Here is a 10042-nt window from a genome sequence, read left to right on the forward strand (position 1 = left end):
GTTAGCAAGGATTTTGGCCAAGATCTTGTAGAGGCAGTTGCAGAGCGAGATAGGCCGAAAATCATTAAAGGATTCCGGCTTATCGGATTTTGGGATGAGGGCAATGAATGTGGCTTTGATGGCTGAGGGGACTATTCCTGTGAGGCTGCAATGATTGATTACCTTAAGGATGTCCTGGCCCAGCAGCTCGAAAAAAGCTAGGTAGAATTCGATGGTCCAGCCGTCTGGTCCCGGGCTCTTGTCCTTTTGGAAACCCCTGATGGTAGCTTCCAGCTCTTCCAAAGTATATCGTTTGTAAGCTCCTCTGCATCCTCATCATCCACAAATCTGGGGAAGAGTTCTGCCACTCTCATAATTTCTAATAGACTTGCTTCTCTCGGGGCCTTGTATATGTTCCTGAAATGTGAAGAGGCTAGATAGGCAAGTTCTTCGGATTTGCTGGCCTGTTTTCCTTGACCGTCTTGCAGCTCCCAGATGGTATTGATCACTTTCCGACCATTTGCAAAGCGATGGAAAAAATTTGTATTCTCATCCCCTTCCTTGAGCCAAATGGCTCTGCTTCTTAGTCTCCAGCTATCCTCGCGATCTCTGAGGACTTGTGTTCTCCGATTGATGAGGCCTTCATACATGATTTTCTGATCAGGGGAGATGAAGGTTCCTTCTGATTGGGATTCAAGAACCGCAATAGCTTGTTCAACAAGAGATATCGTTTGATCATCCCGTTGTCTCTTACTTTTGGCCCATTCTCTTGAAAGCACTTTGATTTCAGAGAGGTTCCTTACAAAGCCTGTGGCTGGGTCTGCATCCTCAGGGATCGGATGTGCTTTCTAGAAGTATGTTATTAATTTAATATATGAGGGGTCCCGGAGCCAAGTGGAATTGAACTTGAAGGGGGCCTTGGGAATCTGTTGTCTTCCTCCTATTTCCAGATATATTGGTCTATGGTCCGAGATCCCACCACTTCCAACCCATTGCCTAGATCTGGGGTGATTGCTGTGGAGCACCTCCTTGATGATAAAGCGGTCCAGCCTCCTAGCAAGGCTTTGATCCCCAGTTCGGTTGTTCTTCCATGTGTGCTGAATTTTGGCCGATGGGATATCGATCCAATGGTGATCCTCGAGCAGCTGCTCGAAGAAATCAGAGAGGGGATCGATTTGTGCCATGTGTCCCCATGATTCAGAGAAACCCATAGAGAAATTCAAGTCTCCTCCCAAAATAGTGTTCCCGGCTTGGAATAGTGGGGTGCTGAAGAGCTTCTGCCAAAAGATCTCCCTGTTAAGACAGGGTCCATAGACATTGATGATTCTTAGATTCTCCTCCAGGTCTTTTGAGTATATGTCCGCACCCAAAAAACCCCCTCCACCCCAGATATTCTTTAGTTTTATGGAACAGTTCTTAAAGCCAATAGCAATGCCCCCTGATCGGCCAGATACATCAATGGCGGAAAAGGTCCACCCTGGCAACCAGGAATCTAGAGTGGAGGTGACAGAGTCTGCTTTGCATAGGGTTTCTTGTAAGAAGATGATGTCCACCGGGTCCGAAAATAAGAGACGCTTCAGGGCCAATTTTTTCTCAGGGTTGGCCAGCCCTCTGCAATTGAAGGATAGAATTTTCATGGAGGGGGGTGTGGGAGGGTGTCCTGTGCTCTAAGAACCCTATCAAGAGTATGCTGTCTGCCTTGGAGGACATCATCCCCCGCTTGTTTCTGCGCTTTAGAGAGCGAGGTTGGTCGGCCGCGCCCTTGCTTGGGCGAGAGGATAAGGGACTCCACCGACAGCCCAATGGTGTCCGCCTCTTTCTGCTTGGAGGTCGAGCGGGTGGAGTACCTTGGCGAAGAGTTTACCGAAGGGGAGGGCGATGGAAATGAGGGGGGGGGGGGGAAAGAGGGGAGGGAGGAGGAGGTGGGTAAGCCCGATGGCTTCGGGATGGGGCAAGACAAATATAGTGAGCGGGGAGGGGGAGGGGGCGGATGGGCGACCTTTACCAGGTCGAGGGCAGACGGGGAAGAGGGAGGGGGAATCCTGATCGGGGGGGGGCATGCCAGGGGATGATAAACTCAATGAAGCAAGAAGAGAAGCAGAGACAGACGAAGGAAAAGACGTACCCGATGAGAAAACAGCTCCTTTTGCAGCCTTTGAACGCGTCAGTGGAGGAGAAGGAGGCCTGGACGGGTTCGAAGCTTGCTTCTTGCGACGAGGTGCTGGAGGCACTTCCACCGTGTTAGAGGTAATGTTATGCTCCATCCTAGGTGCCACCGCTGCTGGAGGGTCAGGTAGACCTTCTGAAGTGGGCAGGTCCTGGCCTGTGGCTGCCTGCTGGGTTTTCTGGAGGAGGGGGCAGTCATTGAAGAGGTGGCCCACCTGATGGCACCTTCTGCAGCGATATGGGATTCCCTCATAGTCGAGCTTCTGCTTCCTTGAGGAGGATTTCCATTGTATGGTGATATTTTTCGGCAAACCCCCCCTGGTATCCATATGCACGAGGATCCTTGCATAAGCCATCGAGCCCGTCGAGATGTAGGATTTGTCAGATTCCATGAATGTGCCTAGAGAGTTCCCAATTCTCCTGAAGATGTCTTCAGACCAATACTGTAGGGGCAGGCCCGGTAGTCTGACCTAGACTGGTCCGATCCCCAGCTGTTCCGTCTCCGGGTCGAAGAGGGGCGTCCATCGCTTGAGGAGGACCGGAGCTTTTTCAAAATGCCAAAATGATGAAAGTACCCAGCTCGTGTGGTCCGCCCTTGCAAACCGTAGTGCAAACCATCCTCGCACGAAAGTCTGGACGGAGGGGATTTCCACCAGATATTGGCCCCAAATATCCGTGGCCCATTGCTTCAGTTTTGCCGCTGTGATATGCCTGCCCCGAATACGGCCTACTAGGACTCGGTCCGCCAAATCCATAGCGTCCCCCCACTGAATGTCTTCTTCAAGCCTTAGGAAGACGTCCTCGGCTCTGGATTTGAAGCAGTGCTGTTTCTTTGAGGGGCGGGAGGACATGCGGCCCGGGATCTCAGGTGCCCTGGAGCCCGCCGGGGGGGAAATAGGGAGGGGAGGGTTTGGGATCGAACCGGGGGGGGGATGGCCTCCGGGAGAAGGGGGATAGCATGATAGCTGCCTGAGGGGACGGGGGGGGCAATGGGAGGGTTAGGGTCAGTCAGGGGAGGGTTCTCCACGGGATCAACAGGGAGATGGGAAAGGGGGGGTAAAACCGGCAAGAGGGGAGCGGTGCCGTTCGGGGAGGACTGTAAACATTCCGCAAGGAAACCGAGAGAAGCCAGGGAGGGAACGACAAAAGAGTTCCAGGAGGAGGGCTCGCCAGGGAAATGTGAGGAGGGGAGAGACGGGTCGATCGACGGAGAGAGATTCTCAAGGCTGGCAGACATATTTCCACTGTGCAAACCCCCAGAAGACGTGAACGTGGAGCGCCAGATGGAGCTTTCTGCCAGCGGGGAATCCGAGTAATCCACCTCTTCAATATCCATATCGACAGCTGCTTGAACCCGCCTCGGAACCAGGTAACCGTCTTGAACCAGCACCGACTGTGGGGAAGACCGTTAGGGTTTTGCAAGTAGATCAACTGAAGCACAGATCGATCGCAGGCTGGAAAGATAGCGACTGCAGCCGTTAGCTGTCGGCAGATCAGGATGCCCAAGCGCTGTTCCGATGGGTGTAGAGAGACGAAGACCGGGTAAAAACACTAGGGTAAATAAGCGGGGGTGAGAGGGTAAAATGGAGTGAAACCGCGGGCCGTGAGGGAAGACCCGACACAGTATCCAAAGGAGTGTACGGGGGCGAGGTGGCTACAGGGCCGTAAAACGGCCTGTAACCCCTATCATGCAGGTTCCATCAGCCCATATTGCAGAGCCGCTTCCAATATCTTTGAGGCCTTCCTATGACTCATATTTTATTTTATTTTATTTATTTATTTATTTTTTATTTTTATTTATTTATTTATTTTTGTATTTTATTTTATTTTATTTTGATTTTATTTTATTTTTATTTTTTATTTTTTATTTTTTTATTTTTATTTATTTTTATTTTTATTTTATTTTTTATTTTTTATTTTTTATTTATTTTTATTTTTATTTTATTTTATTTTATTTTTTATTTTTTATTTTTTATTTATTTTTATTTTTATTTTATTTTATTTATTTTATTTTATTTATTTATTTATTTTTATTTTTATTTTTATATTTTTTATTATTTTTTATTATTTTTTTATTATTTATTTTTTTATTTATTTTTAATTTTATTTTTAATTTTTAATTTTTAATTTTAATTTTAATTTTATTATTATTTATTTATTTATTTATTTTATTTATTTTTCTTCTGCATAAGACTATTTCTATTAACAAGGTAAATGTACAATTACAGTGTGACCGGAGTCAAGAACTCTACGCTGACAAGAGGCAGAACTATAAGAAAAGCAGATGAAAAAACTGTCTGTTTTTAGGACCCTCGCAGGGGACCGAACTGAGATTCACATGACAATACAAAATTAACCAAAAAACTAAGAAACACCAGAGAACCCCTAAGCTGTTTGCCTTACAATCATGCCCAATGGTGAAGGGTGCACTTCAAGAAGAAGAGGCTTGGGGGAACGAGCTAGTCATCAAGAGGCTCTTCTATGATTCGGCACCATAAAAAATCTGGCAAATCCCTTGCTTGAGCCGCATTCTGAACAGAGGGACCAGGGTCAGCCATCATCACATCCTGAGCTCTGCAGATCTGATCATTCGCTTCCGGCCGAGGAGCATTTCCGACATTCAATTGGAGGGAAGAAGAAGGAGCCGAGATTGCCCCTGAGCCCCCAGGATGGGTACCAGTATCTTCTATTTGGTTGTCTTCATGGAAAACCACTGTGAAATGAGCAGTTATCCTGGGTCTATTTAGAGTGTTGTTAAAGGTGAAAATGGCCGAACCAGAAGTGGATGCAGGTCTGTGGTGGGAACTGGTGGCTCGGAACCACCTTCTCCCACTTCGGGTAAAGGGGCGACGTCCTACTGACAGATCACTAGAAAGGGATGGCGCTTAAGAGGACGAACTGGTGGGAGCTCGCCTTGGCTGGCCTCTATGACAGCCCATTCTTTGTCGTAATCGATCCATCTGTGGTATAGCAACCGCGGAGGTCCAGGAATGCGGCACAGCAGTACGAACCGGGGGGTGGCAGCAGCTTTTCCTGCTGAGCGAGCAACCTTTGCGAAGCTGAAACCTTTTCTCCAGGAGAGCCAAGCTTATCTCAGAGAAATCCCTGCCTGTACCAGAAACCAACAACCAGAGAAGGAGATGAATAACTGAGATAAGGACATGAAAGTAACAGCACAAAATACCAGAAAGAAATGCAAAGAGGAGCAGAGTTTGCTCCGCCAAGAGGGCGGAGCCAAGCGACAGAGGAACCCGAATCCCATCAGGCGACCAGAAGTCCGAAGTGAGACCAGAGGCAAGAGAGAAAAGCAAATAAAACAGCAATGTCACGTTCACCGCCTCTCCAGGACCTCCCCTGGCCTTATCCTCCTTTGGCATGCCTCGAGAGGCTCCTTCCATTACTTTCGCGTTGATGGATCTCACCTTCTGATGCAGGCTAGAGCGTGCGGAGGGAGAAACCATAATGTTGAACCTGATGTGAGAGCCGAAACCTTTGGATTGAAAGCCGATAGTCCGCACTCTGCGCTCATGCCATGCGCCAAATGCCAAACCACTCTTTAACACCTTGTACTGAGCGGTTAGGTGGCGATCTGCCTCGCCCCAACCTTGTCCCGTCGAATTAATTGCCATCTCAAGCACAAGCATTCGGGATATAATAAAATTATTATTATTATTATATATATCCATATTTATATAATATCTAATATATTATTATGATTAAAGACACATATGCTATGTCAAATTATAATACATAATATAATGAAGAATTATTAATAAATGAATAAAGTTATGGATTAGGGAATGTATACATATATAGGTATATATGAAAAATTTATTTATAAAAAACATATAATGATATTTGAATAAAGAATTAAAGAATAATATTTATATAATATATAGGAAAAAGAAAAAGGAAAAAAAAGAGGAAGAAGAAGAAGGGGAACATACGATATTCATGAAGAAGAACACGAATCTAACTTTTGCTTGATTTCCAACCATCTTCCCTATTGAGATTATTCGCCTCCTTCTCAATTTCAATGCTCTCCCTTAGCTTCCTATGATGGAAGTGATTAATCCTTGTAATGACCCAGAAGTCCTCAATGAAAACATGGTGTTTAGTTTTCTTAGCATGCTCGGCTATAAATGAAGAGCGAGATCGATTGTGTTTGCTATCTCTTGCATGCTCTTGAATTCTCTGATTAATGGAATAATCGGTCTCCCTAGTGTAGGGAATCCCACATGAGCAAGGGATTGAGTAAAGTCCTTTCACGTGTCTAGGGTTTACCAGGTCTTTGACTGATCTATGGGAGCTTTGAATGGTATTAATGGGCTTGAAGGTGGCAGATACTTTATTCTTCTTAATAATATGAGCAATCTAACCAATGGTCCCATGAATGAACATGAGTTGAATATTTTTAATCCTAGGTCCTTTACTAGCCCTTCGAAAAGTTCTGAGACCTTGATGTTTTCTATAGCCATTATTTTCAAAAACTTTTAGGAAATGGGGTTTCTCATCTTCTAGGTGATCATCATTAGAAATTCTTAGAGCACGAGTAGTCAATGTGTTAAGAACTTCGAGATTTTGCGGTTGAAAATGATGTGAACAAACATGAAGGTATTGACCCGTGTGAGTTTTTTTTTATGAAAATCTTGTTGTGACAAGGAGCCATCTTTGATTCTAGAGTGGAGAACATCAAGGAAAAGGTTATTGTCTACCTCAACTTCCATTGTGAATTTTATGGGTTCAGATTGAGAATTAAGATGTTGAAGGAACAAATTTAACTTTTCCCGACCATGGGGACAAATGACACAAGTATCATCTACAAAACTCTTCTAAATCTTAGGGAGGAATTGAGCAGAAGCTAAATCCTTGGTCTCAAATTCTTCCATGAACGAGTTGGAAATGATAGGGGATAGCAGAAAACCCATGGCCACTCCACATGGTTGTTTATAGAACTTACAAGTTTGTTCATATAATCAATACCTTCATGCTAGTTCTCATAATTTTTAGTTCAAAAACTTGGATTTATTAACACACTGACTGCCCGTGCTCTAAGGATTTCTGATGATGATCACCTGGAAGATGAAAAAAAACATGCCTTGATTTTTTTTTAAAATAATGGCTATAACAAACATCAAGGCCTTAGAGTTTTTCGAAGGGCTAGTAAAGGACCTAGGATTAAAAGCTCTTGATAACGTAGTTACCAATGTCCAACTTCCCTTCGTCCATGGGACCACTGATAATATTGCTCATATTCTCAAGAAGAATAAAGTCTCTACCACTTTCAAGCCCCTTAATAGCATTCAAAATTCCCTTAGATCAATAAAAGACCTAGTAAACCTTAGAGATATGAAAGGAGTTTACTCAATCCCTTGCTCCTGTTGGATTCCATACATTAGGGAGACCAGCTACTCCATTAATCAGAGAATTCAAGAGCATGGAACAAAAATCAAACACAATCAATCCCAATCCTTAGCTATAGCCAAGCATGCTGAGAAAACTAAACACCATGTCTGCATTGAGGACTCCCGCGTCATTGCAAGAATTACTCACTTCCATCATATGAAGTTAAGGGAGGCCACCGAAATTGAGAAGAGGGAGAATACTATCAATAGGGATGATGATTGGAAATTAAGTGAAAGTTGGATTCCTCCTCTTTCTTCTTGAATGACTTAGGTTCCCTTCTTTTCCTCCTCTTTTTAAAATTCTTTTTCCATATGTATTATATAAATACTATTCTTTAATTTTTTATTTAGATATCATTACCTATAATTGATTATATGTTTTTGATAAATAAATTTTCATGTTTGCCCATATATATGTGTATACATTCCGTAATACATAACATTATTCATTGCTCAATGAGGGTCCATGGTTTTGGGGTAAGGAGGGCCTCTTTATTACTCCATAGTTTCTGGAATTTGATGCAACAACTATGGTGGTTTCCACCCACTTTTCACCATGCCGGTTTGGGTGGGACTCCCAAATCTTCCCCTTCCTTTTTAGCACCTAAAATTCATAGAGGACATTGGGAACACTCCTGGGAAATTCAAGAAAATGGACAATGAAAGAATAGAGAAAGGTATCTTCACTATTCCCAGAATATGTGTTGAGATTGAGCTTAGTAAAGGGCTTCCTATACATATTCTTCTGAAACACAAGGAAATTTGTTGGACACAAGTTCTAGATTATGAGAACACAAATTTTCGATGCCAAGAATGTTTTCAAATCAGACATTTACAGAACACATGCCCCCAGGCAAAGAAGAACCCAAAAAAGAAGAGGAGGCCAACAAATAAAAAAAGGATGGTAGTACACAGAGCCACATCTTACAGATGATAACGATAAGGAAATTACGGAAAATCAACCAGTGCAAATAGAAGAGGAAGCTCAGACACATCACGATTTATAGGAGGGTGGAGACACCCTTGCTGATGTTACTCATAACAAAAAATGTTAGATCCCGAAACTCTTATGGTTTTAGGACATCAAGGTTTTGAGATAAACACGGAGGAAGATCTGGGGGATACAAAACGAGTCCACGTGTCTGATAGCTCAGACTTAGAAAAAGAACATCATCCGTATTTGTCAGCGAGTACCTTGGATTTGGTCCATAGGGGCTTTGACCTGGGGGTCTGGCAGAAAGTAAAAAAAAAAAAAAGGAAAAAAGGGGAAGATTAATTCTACTTGATCTTCCATATAATGTTTTATTTTTGTTTTGTACATATCTTTCTAGCATTATTAGGTCATTGTTTTGCATGCTTTATGATTTTTTTCTTAGCCTTATGTGGGATTGGGGCAAATCCATGGGAGTGAACCTCAATTGCATATACAAAATGTTTTTGGATTTCAGTTTATGAATGAAATTATACACATTTTTTTCAAGGAAAAAAATATATAAGATTATTCATTAATTAGTAATTATTCATTATATAATGTATTATAATTTGACATAGCATATGTGGCTTTAATCATAATATATATATATATATATATATATATATTTTAGTAATAATAATAATAACAACATTTTGATATTTTGTCTTAATTGATTACTTAACTATATTCTAATTCGAAAATTTATCATAAAAAAGGATAATATAAATTGTTATTATAGATATTTGGGTTAAATTATTTTTTCTTTACATTGATACTCTTTTTAAATTTAAATTTAAATTTGTTATTTTGTTTATTTTTTATCCTAGTTTTTAAATACTTTTTAATTCCATAACGGCCAATTTCCTAACTAACCATGCGCTATTAAATATTATCTTATAAAATAGAATCATTAATTTCTTAGTAAAAATTTACTAAATACTTTATAACCTAACATTTGTTTATTAATTTAGTATTAAATCTAATTAATTTTATTTGACTTTCTCCAATGTTTATAAGTGGAACATGATGTATCTCTACTATTTAATTCGATGGATAGATTGGATTTTTGATTTTTCATCTTTGTCTTGAGGATGAACCGCATTGGTTGGTTCAAAGGTCGAATCAATTTTTTTTATGTGACTAATTGGGAAAAACAATTTCAAAAATTCTAAAATCTTCTTAGAAGTGTACACAGATCAAAGGTTGGGATCTATTTCTATTTTTTATTTTGTTCTTTTAATTAAATTCATTAATTAAGAAAAGCGTCATATGAACAAGTGGCATATGAAATGAGTTATGGTTTTTTCTAGCATGTGGTATTACCTTGGTATTGACCCATGTTATTGTAACAAAGAGGGGGAGAATCTCATGGTGAAGAATCTTGTTACATGTTTTTTTTTAAATGTATATATCTTTAACTTTATATTAATTATTTACATTATTAATAATGCCAATTAAGTGTGCCAAGAGGCATAGTCTATAATCAAGTATGACGACTACATTTGATTCCTTTTGTGCT

General features: G+C 41.4%; 1 protein-coding gene across 1 annotated transcript; it reads right to left on the reverse strand.

Moving 5' to 3' along the window:
* Window positions 1-197: 197 nt before the first annotated feature.
* LOC149228342 (uncharacterized) lies at window positions 198-1616 on the reverse strand. The gene is made up of 2 exons (XM_089380744.1): window positions 1005-1616; window positions 198-827 (listed from the first exon to the last, which is right to left on the reverse strand). Exons 1-2 carry the CDS (start codon window positions 1614-1616, stop codon window positions 198-200), a joined length of 1242 nt encoding a protein of 413 aa, XP_089236870.1.
* Between the last annotated feature and the right edge of the window lie 8426 nt (window positions 1617-10042).

The sequence above is a fragment of the Pinus tabuliformis genome, chromosome J (assembly GCF_031772625.1).
Source record: "Pinus tabuliformis cultivar Carrire ecotype Pingquan chromosome J, CPIR1, whole genome shotgun sequence".
In the NCBI taxonomy this organism is placed as follows: Eukaryota; Viridiplantae; Streptophyta; class Pinopsida; order Pinales; family Pinaceae; genus Pinus; species Pinus tabuliformis.